This window comes from Selaginella moellendorffii, unplaced genomic scaffold, assembly GCF_000143415.4.
Source record: "Selaginella moellendorffii unplaced genomic scaffold, v1.0 SELMOscaffold_22, whole genome shotgun sequence".
Lineage (NCBI taxonomy): Eukaryota > Viridiplantae > Streptophyta > Lycopodiopsida > Selaginellales > Selaginellaceae > Selaginella > Selaginella moellendorffii.
The window spans coordinates 127,732-151,445 of NW_003314283.1; the positions used below are offsets into that span (position 1 = coordinate 127,732).

The 23,714-nt window shown below is 42.1% G+C and overlaps 1 protein-coding gene across 1 annotated transcript in view; it reads left to right on the forward strand.

The window, feature by feature from the left end:
- LOC112347485 overlaps positions 1-13,327 on the forward strand; it is a 14,581-nt gene extending 1,254 nt beyond the window's left edge. The window contains exon 2 of the mRNA XM_024678421.1: positions 13,100-13,327. Coding sequence (XP_024534189.1) covers positions 13,100-13,327 — 228 coding nt within the window. The remainder of the gene's footprint in view (positions 1-13,099) is intronic.
- The last annotated feature ends 10,387 nt before the right edge of the window (positions 13,328-23,714 follow it).

Genomic DNA, 23,714 nt, shown 5'->3' on the forward strand with positions numbered 1-23,714 from the left:
GACCGGCAGTGGAGGCTCAAACTTCTGCTATTGGCTTGTATTTTAGACAAGATTATTAGTAGGGGTTAAGTTTTGGCTTTTCCTTGAAAAGTAATTTAGTTATGGACGATACTAATTTACAAAAGAAGAGCTAATGATCGATTGGAGTTAAATCCTTATTAGATTTGCATTGAGGTTTTATCGATCATTAATAATTTTTCTTGTGCTTATTATAAAGTGAGTTACATCTTAACATGGAAGATGGATTCATGAAGGATCATTTAATAATCACTTGTTAAGCATAGTTTCATTATGTTTGCTTTTTGATAGATGCAGACATACTCTTCATTAGCTTTTGCATTATGAAATTTAGTTTATGGATGTGTTAAAGAGGATATTGTGGGTTGTACCATAATTTCTTTTATGGCATTGAAGTTGGTTCATACAAGACTTATAATTATTGTTAGCGAGACTTGATTATAAGTTTTTATGAACTTTTGGTTCTTTGAGTTTTCATGCTCATTGTTCTATTCGTTAGGAGTTGTCAAGGGATGCATTTTCGCTCATTAGTTTTAATATTAAGTTGGTATTTATATTTAGCAATCATTAGTGATGATTGACTATCATCTAGGATAGTTGATTATCCTTATCAATGGTTTTGTTTGATTATTGTTAATATTGAATGATTTGTTGTTTTTTGGGATGGTGAATTATTTATTCAACAATGATTATACATCTCTCGATTGATGGGATCATTGATGATCTTTTATAATGCTTAGTTGTTCTTTTTGATGGCTTTTGGTTTTCTATATTATCACATATTCTTTGAGGCTTGTTTTGGATTGATCTCTTGGGTTTAAAATGTTAGTAAGATATTGCTAACGCTTTTTTGAGCAACTTGTTTTTTAGTATTATTGACCATAATTTATTTAAATTAGCTAATGTGATAATTGGTATAATTTAGTGTTTGTTGACCTTGTGACACCTTCATTCTATTCTATCGATTGTTGTTAAAGTTAGTTTTATTAGATTAAGATGTTTTTCTTTTGAGTGATACAACGAGTATTTTTCTTGTCAACTAATAATACTTTGTATTCTTTGAGTTATCTTTCATAAGGTTTTGGCATACTATCTACAATCTTTGATGTGTTCACACTTTGTGAAAAATGCACCAATTTAAATGAGTTATGGGGGCAATCTTTTTGTCTAACGCGAATGTGCTACAATTCAAACACTTTCTAGTAGTCACTAGTAAGGAAATGACTAATGGAGTAAGCCACCCTTACTGTTATGTGTCACCCAACTTACAAAAGATAATATGGCCCTGCCTACAAATGATATAGAAAAAAAAGCCAAAGGCTCCAACCCTCATGAGTAAGCAAACTAAACCTAAGTTTAAATAAACTATTGTAAATAGGTAGTTAAAGTTGTTTATATGGTCACACATTTTTAATAGAATAAGAAATATCAAGAGAGAGATGAGTTATATAACTAGTCAACAATAAATACCCCATGACTAGAGATTTCATTATGCACACAAAGTGCCAAAGCCAATCTCCTATACTAACCCAAACATAAAGATCAATAAAGGGAAAATATCAAAATCATAAACAAAGATATTTTAGAGAGAATGAATTATCAGTGAATTAACCTTATGTTAGAACACAAAAGTATTTTAATGAAGTTATCATCCAATAAACTAGTATAAAATAAGAACCACCAAGATCACTAGAGTTTAAAGTCATAGGATTAAACAATGAACAAAATTCAATAGCAAGTGTATTATTAAGAAAACTTAATGATAAAGTTGTGACTATGGGTATCAAAAGTTACCTGTTGATGAGTTCTTTCAAATATTCTTTCATTACTACCACAATAGTAGGAGGTTAGTATTGCTAGATTCTTTATTAGTCTCCACCTAAACTAGTTGAAAAACTAGTCATCATGTTTGTACTAATACCAGATAAATATTGTAGGAACTTTTATGTATTCCTTGCTGAGCATACTCAACCTAGCATGAAAAACTTATGTTATTAGCTTGCACTTGCTAAATTTTTTCCTTCAATACTCACTAAATGATAATTTACTGTGTTTGCCAAGATGCCCTTGCTATTATGCCCCATGTGTTGGATCCATTTGGTCTTAATGATTATTTATGAAAAGTGTTTAGATTTGCTAACATAGCATATTTATAGAATGTAGAGATTGTTCTGAACATAATGGTGCTAATCTTAGCATTGGGATGCTAAATGCTCTAAGATTGCTCCTATGTCACTTGGTGTTCTTGTCTCTTTACTTTATGGGCTAAATGTTTGAAAGTCATTATATCCCTTAGTTCTTTTACTTCTTGGTTATCTACTCAAGAGTTTGGCTCTATCCCTTTGTTTAATGGCCTAATGCTCTGAAACTCAGGTTCTATTCTACTACTATTTGATACATAGCCAAGGGTTTGGGTTCCGCTTTGTGGTTATTTTATAGTAGATCACTATAGGATAAAAGATGAAACCACATACACTACATAATGGAAGAATTGATAGATTTAATGTAAAAATGGAAGTGTTAATCTCTTTAGTAATAAAAGTTGTTTGTTAGTAGTTAATAAGGATATTGACATCTTTAGGAGAGGTGTGAGTGTAACATATGTAATTATGGGATAAGATTTAGATATATTGTCACCATGGATTCTTAGAATTTTGGGAGATAAATGAAAATAAAATAGCCACTAAAAGCTCTCTTATCAAATAATTACCCCTTCTCCAGAAAAGAAAAATAGAGTGTGCTATATATCGGGTTCAATTCTCATTGATTAATGGCTACTTAAAATATAATATACCCTTGAGCAAGATATATTCTTACCTTTAAAAATTGAAATTATACATATTAAACATCCATGAGTACATATTTTTTTCTTGTAGAGCATCCACAGATGAGGGTATTCACTATAGAATTGTGGTATGGATGGATGATTAATTGCCTTACATAGAATAATTGATTTATACAATGGAAGGATTGGTAGATTCAATGTAGAAATGGAGGTGCTAGTTTCCATTTGAGTCAATAAGGGTTGTTGGTCAATAGTCAATGAGAATATTAACATTTTTGAAGAGGGTGAATATAGTGTATGTGATCATGGGATGAGATTTGAATATATTATCACTGTGAATTCTTGGAACCTTGGGGGATAAATAGGGATAAAATAGGCATTAAAAGTTCTCTCATCAAGCAATTGCCCTTTTTTGAATTGGCTTAAGAGGAAAGAGATAAGATGCACTACACATGGATCAATAACTAAAGTGGTGTAGAATTAAACTTGAGTGGATATCATCCATAGAAATTTAAACTCATCACAAACTCAATAGTGTAGAACTAGATTTAGATAGATATCATCAATAAAAATTCAAACTCACCTTAAACTCTTGCTTGGGAGTAATAACCTCTAAAAGAGATAGTGGTAGAATATGAGCAAGATTAAAAAGGGTGTGATAAATTTTTAATAAGAAAATATGGAATATTAAATACAAACTCATAGATGGAGGAATAAATAACTTCAAAAGTACAAGAGAACACAAAGAAAAAGTTTAAGTATTGATAATCCATCTTGCTATAAGAGCCTATTGTAAGCGACTAAATTTTCCATTCTACTTTTGTCACTTAACCACACCTTTGACCCCTTGGAAGAGTCTCATTAACAACCTCCTTAAGTCCCATTCAGGACTTGGGACTTGCTAGTCCCGAGAATGACATCCATGCCACTCCTCCCTTGCACTTGGTCCAAGTGCTCCACGTGTCCAGTCCCAAGACTGACACCGAAAGGTACTACTAACATATTGGCCCGTTACGCTAAGGCCATGCCCATTCACCTTTGCCGCACTAGTGGTCCAATACCACTTGCATCACAATCCTGTCTCTCCAAAATTGGGCTGTCTGTCCACGAGTGGTCATCCCAGATCCATTCCTTAGCATCCTTAGGATGCCCACAAATATGGGGAATAGTCTTCCCCAAAATCCCTTTGTCAGTTCCTGCCAAGTCTCTTTCCCATCCATGGCCATGTTCACCAACACTGCCACTAAATTAAGGCTCGCAAGCCCGGCCACTAAGTCCCATTGTCCTCTGGGACTTCCTCACTATGTGACCATATCCGTAGTCACATGGCCTATCCTAGAGGATTGCTCCTCCTCCTTTCCCCTATTTGGGACTTCGGGACAACATTTCGGAACACCGTGGCCCTACGTGAGCCCTGTGGGTACTCTCCCCACCTTCCGCCTTTAGGTGCTCTAGCCATGAGCTTAGAGTGAGGTTCCATTGAGCCACACCAGGTATCCAAGTAGGTAGTGCCACCCACACTTGGACTGGGAGCATCGGCCAGTCAATCTCCCAGGGGAACTAGAGCCGGCTCTTGAACACTTCACCAAGCTACCCTGCTTATCGGTCCGTATTCACTCTAGTCTTGGACTTCCCAGTGGTCAATTCATCACCCAACACTAGATTTGGCCTTCCTGGGCCAAACTGGCCTTTCCTGGGCCAAACTAGCCTTTCCTGGCCAAACTGGCTCCATTGCAGTCCTCCCCCTTACTATACTTTTGGAGCTCACCAAACCCCCCAGGGTTTGGGAGACAAACGCTTTGGGCTTTCACCCTCTTAGACTCGAACTCGGACTCGGACTCGGACTCGGACTTGGACTCAGACTCGGACTCGGACTCGGCCTCAGTCTCGGTCTCGGCCTCGGTCTTGGTCTCGGTCCTGGTCTCGGTCTCGGTCTCGGTCTCGGTCTCGGTCTTAGTCTCGGTCCCGGTCTTAGTCCCGGTCTCGACCTCGGACTCCATCTCGGGTCCTTCTCGGACTCCATCTCGGATTCCATCTCGGGTCCATCTCGGACTCCATCTCGGACTCCGTCTCAGGTCCATCTCGGACTCCATCTCAGGTATATCTTGGACTCCATCTCGGACTCCATCTCGGACTCCACCTCGGACTTTAACTCAGGTCCATCTCAGACTCCATCTTAGACTCCACCTCGGACTCTAACTCGGGTCCATCTCGGACTCCATCTCGGACTCCACCTCGGACTCCAACTCGGGTCCATCTCGAACTCTATCTCAGACACTTCCACGTGTCATGTGTTGGTCCTTTTGGGTCCCTTTTTGGAGCCTCGCTTATTGCTCACTTCATGCTCGTTCCTTGAGCACTCTGTTGGGAGTCCACTCTCGCTCTCAACCTTTCAAGTCAGAGCCTTTTAGTCCAAACATGTTACGCTTGTTTGGCTTTTGCTTCGGTCGCTACCACGTGGCACCCTTTCGGCTCCACTTTGGGGCTTAGGGATTTGTGTCTCACAACTCCACCACCCATAGACGAAGTTTGATGTCCTCATCAAACGGTAAACCCTTTTATAAAGTAACATTTGCAGGTATTACCATTTCCATCTTTGGCACCCAGCCAATATTTGTCTATGGTTTGACCCCGAAGGCTCACCATGCCTTGTCCATCCTCTAAGGGGCATAGTCTCTCCAACATAGAGACTCATTCGGCCACCTAGGGTGGTTTGCTCCCTTTTATTGGTTCAGTAACCCGTTAGAGACACCTTCTCTAACTCAATTCCACTACTCATTCTCGAGTAATCCCAACTTCTATTGATATAACTAATTCACCTTGGAACTTTTTAATTTTGACTTCTCGAAGTGTGGTTTTGACACCTTTCATTGCACATATTGTGCAACTTCACTTCCCATCCTAGGAAGCTCCCCACTTGAGGGCACCATCGTTCTCCTTTCTATTTTATGCCACTTTTGGCACCAAGTTCCAGCCATCGTAAGTTGTGCTAGAGCTATCCACAACCCTAACTTTTGGCTACTTCGCCACTCCCACCTTTGGAGCTTTCACCTTTGCCAACTTGGACTATTTGGGAATCCATCCTTTGAAGCACACTTCCTTTCTCAAATTCCGTTAGCATCCAACACACTAGTGTTCCATGCCTAACTTTGCCATTTGGATTCTTTACAATGAATTCCATGGCCCACACTTGGCCACTAATCTTTTGCTTTTATCCATTGATTGTTGCACTGAGCAACATAGGAGGCTGTGGACGAAGCCCGGAGGAGAAATTGCTAAAGAGACCTATTAAGGTGAGCACTCGCTAGACTTAGCAAAGTAAAGCATTTGCCATGGAACCAAAAGGATACCTCGAGAATGGAGGTAGTGACAACTTTGCAACCCTTCCATGGGTCTCTCCCCGAGACTACTTTCTTGGACTTACTATACTATCATATTGGCATAATTGATTTCCCTTTAGGTGTCCTTCTCACTTGGTCACCTAGACCAAGTCACACCATTATCTATAGTTCAAATCAACATTTTGAACTGGGAATCATATTCCTTAACCCAAACAAAGACATTGTCTTTGTTTAGCCACAAGATCACCTAGTGATCTCATCTTGACCCTTTAACAGGTCTACCAATAGGAACTAAGTCTTCCAAACCCTTTTAAATTGTTGACTATGACCCCGGGGGCATCCCCCACACTTGGCGGTGCGCCCAAGCCAGCCCTTCCGGCCAAGGATCCATAGCAATTGAGACTGGGTGTCCCCATCTTATTCACCACGTCCTTGGTGCCTTTTGCACCAAAGTGTTCAAGTTAGATATGCCGAACTTTCACTCTAAGCAATCTAACCATGCATCACGACTCCGAGGCATCCTTCGCTTGGCAGTGTGCCCAAATCAGTCTTCTCACTGAAAGTCCATGACCATCGAAATATGAGTGTCCTTATATTCCAAACCATTACCACGCCCTAGTGATTTGGGACTCGAACCCAAGCACTAGAGGGTCGAGACTCGAACCTAACCTCCATATATGCATCTACGGATGGCATCACCCCAAATGCCTGGTGTGACTCCTCACGCCGGTGCACCATCTTGTATTTAAAGCGTACTATAGATCACAGTTTAAGAACCTAGTTCCTCCGCACTACCAAGTCCTGTGATCATGCATGGACTCCTCCATGCTTGGCCCCATGGGCCACCCCTTTTGAAGTTAGCACCTTCAACTAGGGGATTTGTTCCCCCCGACTTGCCAATCTCACTTAGCAAGTCATTCGGCCACCATAACATGGTTCATGCATAAGCGTGAAAGTCCTTAACCATCGATTTTCGTTCAAAGCCCTCTCTTTGAACACTCGGGAATTACTTCCCCAATCTTGACAGCTTCGTCTCATGGCAAGCTTCAAAACCACGCTTCTGCTGCGCCACTCTAATTTCGCGCGTTCTATGAACCATTTACACTTGGCTAACTAGGTACTTATCTACCTAGGGGAACGTTCAAGGAACTCTGTTCCTTGGCTTGCTAAAGCCTCTCCTTTCAAAAGTTTGCCAATTACCATATAGTCTAACATGAACAATCCCATGCTTTAGACTCTCCATGGCATCCTGGTCGCTAGTAACAACATGCTTGAGCACCCACTTGATTCTCCACTCCCAACTTGCATAACCACCCTTGGTCATACCTGTCAATTCCTATGGTTCGGTTTTATCCCTATATTACTTGCCTTTTGGCCTCATACATTTCCTTCGGTTATTCTCGTCCAGACTAGGAAGATAGCTTTGCACTTTCTACCATGCCTTGGTAAGTATTCATAGGGATGAACCTACCCGACAGCCTAGGGAGTGATTCCTCAATCTGGGTTTGCTCACCTTGTGATCCCACACACTAGGATCACCGTTGCTACTTATGGGTATTTATACGCCCATCACTAGCCTTGCCAAAATCCCTCTTTGGCTTTGTCCAATTTGGGTAGACGGACTTCTACTATTTCCACAACCTTGGACATTTGGATAGTACTTTCTATCCTTCATTCACTAGGGACTTTGTCCCTTGGGCATTATCCATTGCCCTCATAATACCAAATACCCCCTTCTAGTGTTCTAGAGTGTTTGGGTGTCCCAATGATGGCCTCTCTGACAATGAGCATTCCTTTTTCGACATTGACTTATTATGTTGCAACATAAGCAATTTATCCCTTATAAGGGTATATCGAACTTCCTTATCCTAATAAGAAGTCTTAGGTAGTTACCTTTTACCAATTTATGAATTATTTTGCACCTTTTGCTTAGTTGCCTTGTAGTTGTCAAGTTTTACAATTTATTGCTGGTGCTTCCACACCTCCATCATTATCTGGGTCACCACACTCTAACCGCATGCCTTCCAGCTTAGGCTATACTATTCCCATTTCCATTGGGATTCCTTTGGAAGGGGTTCTCATAAACCCACCAACTTGACTTCAAGGCAGCACGCCTTGGCACCTTCGGTGTCTCCACACCATTGGCTCCACGAGCCTACCTTTATGACACTTCTTACTTGTGTCCAGGTATTTTTGCCAAGACCAATATGGTTGTCTCTTAGGCCAATTATCCATTAGCATTGCACTATAGAGTTCATGCACAAATTTTTGTCAAAGTTTTTTTCTCCCGGGAAACTCTTTCCCACGACTTTAGCATGGCACCTTCTGCCATCAATGAGATACATACTGCTCTCATGCTTGGATCTCAAGATCCTCCCCATCCTTTGTGGGGCACCACACACCTCAGTCCAAATGCTTTCCTCAAGCCCTTAAGATTATTCCTTGACTCTATTGGAGTCATTCAACCTTTCAGACTTTGTTAATTCGACGACCTATGAGGTCCTACTTTTGAGGTGCTAACTCACTGGAATACAACTCTTTGTATTCATGTCCTACTCACAAGGACCATCTTTTGCAAGTGTTACTCTGACACTTGATTTGTTCTCTAGGGGCAACCTTTCACCCTTTAGGACCACTTGTCCATGTGATGAGAATACCAACTCATCCTCTAAATACACCCCCAACTCCTTGGGTTGTTCCGGCATTTATTAGAGGTAGCTCTGGCTACCATTTCAAGGACTTGTGTCCTTTTCTGTATTTGACCTCCCGCAGTCATTACTTCTAGTCTCCAATTCATGAGCACTAGCCTCAACTTCATGAGGGTAATCTTGTGACTCCTTTATCATTTTGGAGTCTTTATCTTCCTTGTGATCCCAACTATAGTTGTTTACCACAATTACATTAATCAGTTTGCTGAGTCAAACGCTCATCTGGATCACATCCTCAACTCAATGAGGAAAACCTTGCACTGTTCCCAAGATCCCAAAGTCGTTCCATCATTGGCCCTTTTCTATCCACCACCTTGCCTATAAGTTCACACGTGAACTGTAATGGAGAGCCATGTTTTCCCGACTTGCTACTCCTCAAGGATAAGCCCACTCCTAGGACCTTCCGATGCCAACACTAGTGGTGATATACTTCAGCACCAATAAAAGTCGGACTAAGGAACAGTTTCGATACCAAGTTGTAAGCGACTAAATTTTCCATTCTACTTTCGTCACTTAACCACACCTTTGACCCCTTGGAGGAGTCTCATTAACAACCTTCTTAAGTCCCATTCAAGACTTGGGACTTGCTAGTCCCGAGAATGGCATCCATGCCACTCCTCCCTTGCACTTGGTCTAAGTGCTCCACGTGTCCAATCCCAAGACCAACACCGAAAGGTACCACTAACATATTAGCCCGTTACACTAAGGCCATGCCCATTCACCTTTGCCGCACTGGTGGTCCAATACCACTTGCATCACAATCCCGTCTCTCCAAGATTAGGCTGTCTGTCCACGAGTGGTCATCCCAGATCCATTCCTTAGCATCCTTAGGATGCCCACAAATATGGGGAATAGTCTTCCCCAACATCCCTTTGTCAGTTCCTGCCAAATCCCTTTCCCGTCCATGGCCATGTTCACCAACACTGCCACTAGATCAAGGCCCGTAGGCCTGGCCACTAAGTCCCATTGTCCTCTGGGACTTCCTCACCATGTGACCGTATCTGTAGTCACTACACTAGAGGACTGCTCCTCCTCCTTTCCCCCATTTTGGACTTCGGGACAACATTTCGGAACACCGTAGCCCTACGAGAGCCCCGTGGGTACTCTCCCCACCTTCCGCCTTTAGGTGCTCTAGCCATGGGCTTAGAGCAAGGTTCCGTTAAGCCATACTAGGTATCCAAGTAGGTAGTGCCACCCACACTTGGACTGGGAGCATCAGCCAGTCGATCTCCTGGGGGAACTAGAGCTGGCTCTTGAACACTTCACCAAGCTACCCCACTTGTCGGTCCGTATTCACTCTAGTCTTAAACTTCCCAGTGGTTAGTTCATCACCCAACACTGGGTCTAGCCTTCTTGGGCCAAACTGGCCTTTCCTGGCCAAACTGGCTCCACTGCAGTCCTCCCCCTTACTATACTTTTGGAGCTCGCCAAACCCCCCAGGGTTTGGGAGACAAACGCTTTGGGCTTTCACCCTCTCAGGGACTCGGACTCGGACTCGGACTCGGGCTCGGGCTCGGTCTCGGCCTCGGCCTCGGTCCCGGTCTTGGTCTTGGTCTCGATCTCAGTCTCGGTCTCGGTCTCGGTCCAGTCTCAGTCCCGGTCTCGACCTCGGACTCCATCTCGGGTCCTTCTCAGACTCCATCTCGGATTCCATCTCGGGTCCATCTCGGATTCCATCTCGGGTCCATCTCGGACTCCATCTTAGGTCCATCTCGGACTCCATCTCAGGTCCATCTCGGACTCCATTTCGGACTCCATCTCGGTCCATCTCGGACTCCATCTCGAACTCCACCTCAGACTCTAACTCGGGTTCATCTCGGATTCCATCTCGGTCCATCTCGGACTCCATCTCGGACTCCACCTCGGACTCTAGTTCAGGTCCATCTCGGACTCCATTTTGGACTCCACTTCAGACTCCAACTCGGGTCCATCTCGGACTCCATCTCAAACACTTCCACGTGTCATGTGTTGGTCCTTTTGGGTCCCTTTTTGGAGCCTCGCTTATTGCTCGCTTCATGCTCGTTCCTTTAGCACTCCGTTGGGAGTTCCACTCCCGCTCTCAACCTTTCAAGTCGGAGCCTTTTAGTCCAAACGTGTTACGCTCGTTTGGCTTTTGCTTCGGTTGCTACCACATGGCACCCTTTCGGCTCCACTTTGGGGCTTAGGGATTTGTGTCTCACACCTATAGCTTCTCATATTAAGAAATAAACTAAACCTTTTATCCAACTGAAAAAGAAAGATTAAGTTGGTAAGAATAAATAGTAATACAGTAATGAGTAGATTGAATACTAAAAAGGTGGCAATGAACTTCCTTATGAAGAGAATCCAAAGTAGTAATATAAGTAACAACAAAATCATTATGTGTAAAATTAAGTGTTAGAAGAAGTGAATATGACCAAAGCCATAATTGATGAAGAATGCAGAGTGATGTGTTGAAGAATATTAGGAATTATTATAAATGAACTCAATAGAAGTAAAGAGATCAATCCAATCATTTTGTTGATGGGAAATAAAATATTAAAGATACTACTCAAGAATTTGAGCACTATATTTGAATTGCCCATTAATTTGAAGATGCCGAGAAATTAATGTAAGCGACTAAATTTTCCATTCTACTTTAGTCACTTAACCACACTTTCAATCACGTGGAGGTGTCTCACTTATAACTTCCATAAGTCTTATTCCCAATTTGGGGGCATGCTAGCCCTATGAATAACATCTATACTACTTAGTCTTTTCACTTAGCCCAAGTGCTTTATATGTTTAATCCCACTATATACACCTAAAGGTATTATTGAAATATCAACCCGTTACATTAAGGCTATATTTATTCACCTTTGTCTCATTGGTAATCCAAGACCACCCATACCATAGACCCATCTCCCAAAGACTAAGCCATCCATCCATGAATGATCATCCCCTAACCACACCTTAGCACCTTTAAGATGCTTGGAAACATGGGGAACACTCTTCCCCAATATCCCTCCATCAATCCCTATTAAGTCCCATTCTGTCCACAGCCAACATCGCCATTAAGTTAGGGCCCAAAGGACTAACTACTAAGTCCCATTGACCCTTGGGACTTTCTCACCACGTGACCATGCCCTTGGTCACTACACAAAAGGACTATTCTTTTCTTTTTACAATCCATGATTTTGGGACAACATATTGTAGTCCTACATGAGCCTTATGGGTACTCTCCCCACCTTTTGCCTTTGGATGCTATAGCCATGTGGCTAAAGCGAGGTTTTGATAAAACACGTTAAGTATCCAAATAAGTAGTGCCACCACACTTGGATTGGAAGCATCGACTAATCAATTTCCCTGGGGAGCTAAAGTCAGCTCTTGAACATTTCACTAAGTTACCCCACTTATCCATCCATGTTCACTCTAGCTTTGGGCTCCTCAATAGTTATATCATCACCCACCAAATGGGTATAATTTTCTTTGGTCACATTGACATTTCCTAGTCAAACTGATTCCATTGGAGTCCTCCCTTCACTATCCTTTTGGAGCTCACTAGACTCCCTAGGGTCTGGGAGACAATCACTTTGGGCTTTCACCATTGAACTTAGCCTCAGACTCGGACTTGGACTTGGACTCAGACTTGGACTCGGACTCAGACTTAGACTTGGTTTTGGATTCAGTCTTGGTCTCGGTCTCAGTTTCAGTCTTGATTTAAGACCCAGTCTTGGTTTCCATCTTGGACTCAACTTTGGGCTCCATCTCAGACTCTATCTTGGACTTCATCTTGAACTCTTTTTTGGACTCCTTTTTAGACTCCATCTCAGATTCCTTCTCAGACTCCTTCTCGGACTCCATCTCAAACTCCTTCTCAGACTCCATCTCAGACTCCTTCTTGGACTCCATCTTGGGTTTATCTCGGACTCTTTCTCGGACTACATCAAAAACTCTATCTCAACTTGGACTCTATCTCGGACTCCTTTTCGGATTCCATCTCGAGTCCATCTCAGGCCCATCTCGGACTTGGTCCTAACACTTCCACATGTCATGTGTTGGTCCTTTTGTGTCCCTTTTCTAGAGGCTTTCTTATTGATCGCTTCGAGCTTATTCCTTCAAATCGGCTACTTGTCGACCTCTTTTCGTTCTGGCAGGCTCACGAGTCTGTTCCTTACTACATCACTTGGTTTCAAGCATACTGGAAGTAGTGTTGGGATCATAGAGTGGTCCAAGATGAGCAGCAAAGGATCACGACATTCATAGCGGGTTTGTGTGAGAACTTGCAGCGGAAACTTCTTAAAAAGACATTTAAGTCTTGCCACGAGGCATTTTTGTTTGCCACAAAGCTGGAAAAAGAGCTTCTTATCGACCTGGGAATTGCTAAAGTTGATTTCGACCAAGCCATCACCCCGTCAGAGTCATTTTGTGCAGCTTTTCACCTGTCCACACCAAAGCCTGTCGCTATTGAGCATACACCTCTGGCTATTGAGAACTTTGCCAACAAGATGTGGTAGTTGAAGGAGATCATTCTCCAGCAACAATCACACCATGATAAGCTGCTCTAGGAGCTAGTGGAGTCTAGGAAAGAGGCTGCTGCAGCTCGGGAATGCAAATTCAAGTCCCGTTAGTGCACTCACCACGAGACAAACACACACAACACACAGCGCTACTTCAAGCTTCACCCAGAGCTTCAGCCTCCACCTTTTCAATGTGTCCAACAACATGCCTTTGCTGACAATTCCACATCGTCTTGGGGTCCAGAGACATATCAGGAGCAGTTGGAGTAACAGGCAATTGGGGCAGCCCCTTCATCAAACAAAGGCAAAGCACTAGCCTTATCGGTTAACATGATTTTGGTAGCTAAGGATATCTATAACCAACAGCAGCAAACCACAGCCACTCGAGCCCAAGTGAAGAAGAAGGTAGCCGCTCAGCCTATCATAGATCCCCTTGCATCAATTGAGAGTGAATCTCTGTCAGCACCAAATCCAGTGACATAGAGGGTGGCTTGTAAGCTCCCCTTCAAGTCACTACTCTCTTCTCCTCCTGAGATCTCACCAACAGCTATTCCTGTTCCAGAGTCAGTTCTTCAATAGCTGGTTGACACTCCCGTCACCTTTCCGCTCTAAGACATGTGCCTTGTCCTGGGATTCGGCCAGTGTTTAGAGGAGTTTGCATGGTCAGGAACACTAGAGAGCACTCTCAAGAGGACTCCTCAAGAGGTGCACATTGTCAACATGACAAAATATGGTGGAGATCCTAGTCCATTCTTCGTCCCGGTGCAGATTGGTACTTCCTCTTGTCAGATGGATCCTTTGGTTGACTCTGGTTTTGGAAGCAATATTATCTTTCTTGAAGCTACCCTTTCAGCATAGTTACAAATCACTAAGAGCTCCTTCATCGTGCTCAAGACCTTCACCAACCACACTATTCCTCCAGCAGGCATTTGCTGTGGTGTCAAGGTCTTAGTGCAAGGTGTTATTTTTGAGGTAGATTTCCTCATGGTTAACTACCAATGTCTTGGAATGTCCTTTTTGAAGGACTCTATCATCCTTGGCTACTCATGGCAAGTCATAGCCCATTGCACCATTGAGAGCGCGCAAGGCAAGATGGAAATTAGCGATGGAACTCATAGCACCACCTTTCTCAACAACCATGGTAGAGCTCTTTCTTAGCAAGCCCAAGAGGCTCAGACTAAAGTGGTTTCCACACCACACTTTCCTCCTGAGCTCATAGAGGTTTTTCCCAAGTTGGCAGTAGAGTCGACCATCTATATGACGAATGCTTTCTCATACAATGTGATCGACATTGTTGGAGGTGAGTCAGATAGCTTGAGACATCTTTCAGCCTCACTCTCTTTATTTGAGAGTAAGGCCAAGCCTCTAGCCACACCCTCTTTATTTGATGGCAGGGCTTATAGGTACGGGCTCCCATATCCAGCTTTTTAGAGTGTTTCTTGATAGAGGAAGGGCTTCTCAATTCATTTCTTGCATGGGACCAACTCTCTCTTATGGAGCTTGATGATACAGTCACTTTATACCAGGTCCATCTTTCACAGGACACAGCCGAACTCAATCCTCCTCAGCAACTATTTGAGGTGTCACACAGCCAGCATCTTCCTACTAAAATCACGGTAGCTGATGACTCTGAGTGTATTTTGTCATGCCATTTTTTGGAGACAAAGGATGACATCTAGACACACAATTGGCAGAAAGAATTAAGCCAATCAGACGTGCTACATGCAAGTTATAGCTCTTTGAGTTTAGAATTTCCTACCATGGAGCTCCCAATACAGATCCAAGTGTATTACATTGAAACTTTAGCACCAAACTTGGACTCGACTTTAGTGGAGGACCTTCCTTCACTTGCGAAGTACTTGGTTACTATCCTCACATCTGATATTCAGCGTTTAAGTGCTTAGAGCATTAGAAGTAAAGAGAACAATAGACAAAGACTCTGGATCCAACAACAACGTTCTTACCCAACTTGCTAGAGATAGTCTTGCCAGATGTGGTGTCCCTAGCATCTTTATTCAAAGAAGAGGACACTCTTATGATTACAGCTTATTTTGATGGTGCTTTCTACCCCCAAAACTAGGTTGTTGGCATTGGAGTTTGGATGATTGATTTTGTGGAGAACAAAGTAGCCGACCTCTCTATCACTTTACTAGCAACATTAGCTAATGAAGTAGAGTACTTGGTAACTATCAGTGCTATGAAGTTGGCCATAGATCTCAAGTTTAGGTGAGCCACTTTCATTGGAGATGCACAACTCATCATATGCCAACTTACTGGAGAATACCAAGTCCGCAAAGAGAACCTTAAAGAGCTATGGCAACGGGCGGTCAACCTAAAGGATGAGTTCTCTCAAGTGACTTTTCAAAGTGTTCCTCATGAAGAAAACTTTTGGGCAGATAGGTTATCACATCAAGCAATCACCATGATGCGAGAGGCAAAAGGCACTCCCTACTCTTTGGTTTCCAAAGTCAGGGAGGAATCTAAGATAGATGAGCCCCTTGAGCCCAAGGTTTCTCCAGACTCCAGGGTTCATGCCGTTTTCCTAGATTATGACAAGGACCCAGTCTTTATCGCCACATCGCTTGCTTCAACAAATGCAGCAAAGCTCTTGGATCTCCTTCACTGTTTCAAGGACATATTTGCTTGGGACTACAACTAACTTCTAGGAGGTCCCATGGACACAATCATGCACAGTATTGTGCCTTCAGAGTCAGCTAAACCAGTCCATCAAAAGATGTGGCATTTCAACCCAACAGCTCACTTAGAGATGAAGTTGGAGATCGAGTGACTTCTGGCAGCCGGCTTTATTTACCCTTTGGAGAGCTCAGACTGGGTGGCCAATCTCGTCCTTGCATGCAAGGCAAATGGAAAACTCCGCCTCTGCATTGACTTTCGAGACTTGAATAAGGCAACTGTGAAAGATCACTTTCCCACTCCATTTATTGATGTGATTGTGGATGAGATGGCTGGACACCATTACTACTTTTTCATGGATGGCTTTTTAGGGTACAATTAGATCTTCATTCATCCCAATTATCGAGATCTTATGGCCTTCTGAACACCTTGGGGCATCTTTTCTTTCAATGTCCTCTTGTTTGGCTTGTGTAACGCTGAAGCTACTTTTCAACGCTTTATGACCCACGCCTTTCACAACTTGATTGGAGGTGCCTTGAGGGTGTATATGGATGATCTGTGCATGACCTTTGACTCCTTCGAGGACCACCTTGTGTACTTGGAGCAGATCTTCACTCGCTGCTGACAACACAAGTTTTCATTGAACCCGGCAAAGTATAAATTTGGGGTGACTGAAGGCCAATTTCTAGGCTTTGATGTCTCATAGGATGGGATCAAGCCCCAGATAGCTAAGGCTCAGGAGATTATGGATCGGAACCCACCAACCAATATGAAGCAGCTTCGCAGCTTCCTCAGGCAAATGGGTTTCTTTCACCGTTTCCTTCACAACTATGCTGCACGTTCACGGCCTTTGATAGCTCTACTACAACACAACGTTCCATTTGTCTAGGGTGAGTCTTTGAATCACTGAAGTAGTCACTCTGCACGGCTCTGGTACTCCAGCCACTAGAACGACAACTTCCTTTCGAAATTTACATCACGATGGGTACAAAAGCTTTTAGAGTATGCCTATGCAAAGGTTCACAGCCTAGCAACCCACCACATGCAACATATTATACCTCACATTCATTCAAGAAGACTAAGAAGAAGTACGTGGATGCGGAAAAAGAAGCAATGGCTGTTGTTTACACCTTGGACCGATTTTGTCACTTTTTCGCTAGAGCTTGTATCCATTTCCATGTCTATTTTAATGTGCTGACCTTTCTTTTACAGCAACTAGTTCATAGTCCTCGTACTTTATCTTGGATTGTGACCATCCAAGAGTTCCAGCCAACTTTTCACATGTGGCGGAAGTGTGTGATGGATCTGAGCGAGTTCCTGGTTGTTGAAGTTACTTCCTTTGTGGTCCCAACAGCATTATAAGACATTGCAGTGTACCTAGATTCAGGTCAGTTCCTAGCAGATTCCTCACCAGTAAAACAAAAGGCATTGGAGATCCGAGCATGGGTTTTGCCTTCTCAACAGACACCTTTATAGGAGGACTTCTTAGGAATTTTTGTTGCAGTGTATGGGTGAACATGAAGTCCCTGAGCTCCTTTGTGCTTTCCACTCTTGTACAGGGCATTTCTTGGGATGGGTCACAGCACAGCTCCTCTTGCGCCATGGCTACTTTTGGCCTCGGATTCACTAGGATAGCTTGCCATGTGAGCAGTGCCAACAATTCAACCTCTGGAGCCATGTTCCATGTCTTCCATTCTAGCTCATCACTTCTCTGGGTCCCTTTTTCCAGTGAAGACTTGACTTCGTCGGCTCGATCAACCCACCGAGCTCAAAAGGACAGTGATACATCATCGTGGCGACGAACTATTTCATGAAATGGGTTGAGGCCACCCCTCTATGATAGGCAGATCAACAGTCTATAGAAAAGTTTGTCTACAAATACATTATTTGCTGATTTAGAATTCCTGTCATTTTGATTTCCAATCGTGGCAATGGCTTCCTTAGACAGGTGATGCAGGATCTTCTCCAACAGCTGCAGGTCACCGACTCATCTTCTGAGCATACCCCCAACTCCTTGGGTTTGTTCCAACATTTATAAAAAGTAGTTTCGGCTACCATTTCAAGGACTTGTGTCCTCATCCGTATTTGACCTCTCACTATCATTAATTTTGGTCTCAAATTCATGAGCACCAGCCTCAACTATATAAAGGTAATCTTATGACTTGTTTTGGAGTCTTTATCTTTCTTGTAATCCCAACTATAGTTGTTTATCTTAACTACATTAGCCAATTTGCTAAGTTAAATGCTCATCTGGATCACATCCTTAACTCCCAAGATCCCAAAGTTTTTCCCTTATTGGCCCTTTTCTATACACCACCTTGCCTACAAGTTCACACATGAACTGTAGTGAAGTGCTATGTCTTCCTGACCTACTATTCTTTAAGGATAGGCTCACTCCTAAGACCTTTCGATGCCAACACCAGTGGTGATATACTTGAACACCAATAAAAGTCGGACTAAAGAATAACTTTAATACGAAATTGTAAACGACTAATTTTTTAATTCTACTTTAGTCATTTAACCACAACTCCAACCACTTGGAGGAGTCTCATTCACAACCTCCATAAGTTCAATTCAGGACTTGGGGCTTGCTAGCCCTGAGAATGGCATCCATACCACTCGACCGTTGCACTTGGTCCAAATGCTCCACGTGTATAATCCCATGACCGACACGCAAAGGTACCATTAACATATCAGCCCGTTATGCTAAGCGCATGCCTATTCACCTTTACCGCACTAATGGTCCAATACCACCTACATCACAGTCTCGTTGCTCAAAGACCGGGTCATCCGTCCATGAGTGGTCCTCCCAAATCCACTTCTTAACATCTTTAGGATGCCAGTAGACATGGGGAACAACCTTCCCCAATATCCCTTTTTCAGTCCCTACCAAGTCTTTTTCTGTCTATAGCCATGTTCGCCAACACTGCCACTGGATCAAGGCCCATAAGCCCGGCCACTAAGTCCCACTGTCCTTTGGGACTTCCTCACCATGTAACTGTATCCTTAGTCACTACACTAGAGGATTACTCCTCTTCCTTTCTATAGTCTGGGACTTTGGGACAACATTTCAGAACACAGTTGTAGCGTACATGGTTTTTACCCTTTATCCTATGGTGATTTACCATAGGATAACACCACGAAGCGGAACCTAAACCCTCTTTGTGCCACATGACAGATGCCACATATCACATGCCATGTGTCCAAAGGAATATGGTGTGGAACCCGAGGTTCAGGGCCTTGGGCCATTGAACGAAGGAACGTTGCCAAACTCCCAAGCGTGGAGCCAAGGAGTGATGAAACTGAACCACGGAGCAACTCCCGAGCATAAAGCCCAAGGAGCGAAGGGATAGGAGCACGGAGCGACTTGGAACAGTCCTAGAGTATCCAACATCCCAATGCCAGGGCTTGCACACAAAATGGAGCCAAATGGAGTCTGAGGCTATTTTAGCATACCAGTGGCCTAACGTGAGGATATGGGTACTCCACCAGCTAGCATGGTGTGAAGCTCGGGCTTAAACCCAAGCCGAAAGCAGAACAAGGACAGGCACGCAAACAGGAGCTAGACTATGCCTTAGGTTGGTTAGCCATGCCCAACCTACCCATTATCCCTACTATACATTTGGAACCCCATACACCCCCCCCCCCCCCCCTTGAGGAACACACACTTTGGGCTTTCACCCCAAGCCTCCTTTAATATCAAGAGTTAGTTTCTGGGATAAGCTTGAAACTTACTAAATATAGAATGGCACTAAATTGTGAATTTAGACACGGGACGAACACCATTGTGTTTAGGCCAATCTCTACATTCCGTAGATATGCTAAATGAGCAAATCTGAACACTTTCCATAAATAGTATTTGGGATTGAAATGAGACTAACACAAAGGGCATGATAGAGAGGGTGTTTGGCAAACATGGTAAGCTATCATCCAGCGATATTGAGGGACTAATCTCAATACATGAGGGTTTTTGTCAAGCCAATGCAAGACAGAGCAAAAGAGAACTAAAAGCCATGCCGAGTATGCTCAGCTAGAAACACATAGGAGTTCCTACCTTATGTCCATTTGACTAAGTACAGGTGCTAAGCCCAATTTACTAACACTTGAACAAGAGGGGCTGATAAAGGGAATTAGCAATACCGACCTTCTGCCATCATGGCAGTAAGGAAAGAGTGTTCGTAAAGATTAGCTGACAAGTAATTTTTTATACCCGAAGTCACATTTGCAACAACCATGGCCCTACGCAAGCCTCATGGGTACTTTCTCCACCTTCCGCCTTTGGGTGCTCTAGCCAGGGGCTTAGAGTGAGGTTTTGTTGAGCCACGCCAAGTATCCAAGTAGGTAGAGCCACTCACACTTGGACTGGGAGCATTAACCATTCGATCTCCCGGGGGAATTAGAGCCAACTCTTGAACACTTTACCAAGCTACCCCGCTTGTCTGTCTGTATTCACCCTAAACCTTGGACTTCCAAGTGTTTATCTCATCATCCAACACCTGAGTATAGCCTTCCTAGGCCAAACTAACCTTTCCTGGCCAAACTAGCTCCACTGGGGTCCAACCCCCACACTCTCCCTATTATACTTTTGGAACCCCCTACTCGGACTCAGACTTTGTCTCAATCTCAGTTTTGAACTCAGTCTCAGTCTCAGTCTCAGTCTTGGTTTCGGTTTCGGTCTCGGTCTCGGTTTCGATCTCAGTTCCATCTCGGACTCCATCTCGGGCTCCATCTCAAGTCCATCTCAGACTCCATCTTGGGTCCATCTTGGACTCCATCTCAGGTCCATCTTGAACTCCATCTAGGGTCCATCTCGGGTCCATCTCGGACTCCATCTCGGGTTCATCTCAGACTCCATCTCGGGTCCATCTCGGACTCCACCTCGAACTCCATCTCAAGTCTATCTCGGACTCCATCTTGGGTCCATCTCGGACTCCATCTTGGATCCACCTCAGACTTCGTCTCGAGTCCATCTTAGGCTTCATCTTGGGTCCATCTCGGATCCTTCCATGTATCATGTGTTGATCCTTTTGTGTCCCTTTTTTAGAGACTCACTTTTTGCTCACTTCGTGCTCGTTCCTCAAGCACTTCATTAAAAGTTCCACTATTGCTCTCAACTTTTCAAGTTGGAGCTTTTAGTCTATATGTGTTACCCTCGTTTGGCTTTTGCCTCAGCCACTGCCATGTGGCACCCTTTCGCCTCCTCTTTGGGGCCTAGGGATTTTATGTTTTACACTGCTATGGAATTCAAAATTTCGTTTGTGAAAGGAATAGGGAACATATCTTTTTTTGTTGCATCATTTAGCTTTTTGTAATTCACACAAACTCGTAATTTGCCATTTTTGTTAGGCACAATTATAAGTGGTGAAAGCCATTGAGCATTCTGGATTGGATATATAGATCCTACTTAAAGAAGTTTATCAATTTCTTCCTTGACTTTACCTTGGTAATTAGGATTCATTCTATAGGGCATCTACCTTTTAGACATATTTCCCAAAAGTATCTCAATACGATGCGTACAGAGTTCTAGAGGGATGCCTTTTTAAGTTGTGTAAGACCAAGTAAAAATGTCCTTGTAGTCTTTTAGTAGATTTATGATCTAATTGTGAAATTAATTTTGCAATCCTTGAGCAATTGTGATAGTATGAAAATTATTCTTATTTGCTAAATTAATTTTCTCAAATGGCTGATCACAAGAAATATGTGAAACATAGTTTCTCTCTTGATCAATTTTATAGGTAGGACCCTCCTTTAAAGAGAAATCTCTTATAGCTAAACCAATCTCTAGTCTAAGAGCTTCTTACCTAGGTACTTCTTTGAGTATTAAATAAAGATTAACTTCTAAAATTAGCTTAATTTTAGGGAAAGCTTCTAAGATTTATTGTTCTTGGAAATCATCTTGGCTTTCCTTCCAATCATAAGATTGAGTTTTGAAGAGTTGATCTTTCTTTTTCAACTGTATGGTGGAAATAATGGGCATAGATCTTTTTTTGTTGCCCTACTCTATACACAAGAAACCATTTATTCAGTCTTGGTTTGTGTGAGCAATTTTTAGCCAAGGTTTGCTTAATAGTGTTTTGTAGATAAAATCTTATCATGTTATGTTAAGCATGAAATAATTAGGTTTATACTTTAGGCCAACCACATTGGTTAAGACATTTCTAATAATTTCAATGGGCTTAACACTTCGGTCATCTATTATTCATACATTAAATGGGGCTAGTTGAATTAGCTTTAGGCCTAATTCTTTGCAAATGCTCTCTTCTAGAATATTTACGCTTAAGCCACTATTGATGAGAGTTCTAGATAATAGATTCTTGCTAATCTTTATATCAATTGTAGGAACTTCATCATCACAATCCCCTAGCTCAATTACAATGGCTACAGATGGCATTAAAATTTCTTTTTTTTTAGGCAAAAGCTTTCTAAACAATACAGCTTTAAGGTAAGGTGCTATGGTGAGAAGTTGGCCTAAAGTGAGTGTAATTCTAGCATTTAAAATGCCTTTCACTACTTTCTTTTCATCTTTACTATCTAGCTTTAGTATAGGATTTTCCTTTTGCACTAGTGGTGAATTCATATTAGCTTGTAAATGCATAAGACTTTTTGTGTTAAAATCACCATTCTCTAAATCAACTTGTGGTTATAAACCTTGGAGTTGTTAAATAATTTTTACACTGATATTTTTCTTTTGGCACTATTAAGAGTTAGGGATGATTTTTACTTTATCATCATTCCCTTTATCTTGGCTTTCAAATTCAATTTTTCTTTATTAGGCTCTAATTATGACACAAATGCTAGGTAGTTTTTTTGTATCTAACCATTTTATCTCAACATGCCTAATTGCAAATTGTATATCCTTAGGGGGCCAACCATTCTTGCTTGATGATTTAGCTTTATGGCCTAGGATAGCGAGGAGTTTTAGCTTGATCATACTCTTTTAGCCTTTTATATTCTCTAGACATATTGTAATTTCTTGATTGATCATATTCTCTAGGCTGATTATAGTCTTTAGGCCTATTTTCTTCATGGCTAAGTGGATAATCTCAAAAATTACCCCTAGGTGAATAATCCTAATGGTCATCCTGCCTTTTAGCACACGGGTATTCATGTTTGGCATTTTGATTATCATTGTAATTATTCTTTCTATGATAAATTCTATTGTCAAATGGATAGTTTTGCCTATGTGTTGTTTTATCAACTCAAGCTGCCTATTAGCCTCCTAATTGTTTAAATAACATTTTATATTCCTTAGCTGTATGCCTTTTTTTTCACAAATTTGGCATTTGATCAGCTAAAATTTGCATTCTTTTTTGCTAGAGCCTTCATTTTTACATTTGGTACACCAAATCCTTTGTTTGAAATTGGTTTGCAATTTGAGGCTTTTAAGATGATTGGTTTCCTTGTTTATAGGAATTATATTTTTATTTGACTTCACTATATCTACCATGTTATATTATTTTATGAGATCTTAGTAGGTAATCATGGCTTTTTTCAAGTCATTAAAATTTATATAACCTCTCTTTATCACATGTTCACAATAAATTTTCTTGAGGCTTTGTATATATAAGCATAAGTGGATTTTGTTTGACACTAAATTTTTACAATGATTATAACACTTGTTAAATCGAGTTGCATATTCCTCAATTATTTCAGATTTTCCTTAATAAAATTTTAATAAAGTTTTTGCAATTCATCATAGTTTTTTCCTGGGTTTGTATAATGAAAAAAGTTTTAAAGAAAAACTGTGTTT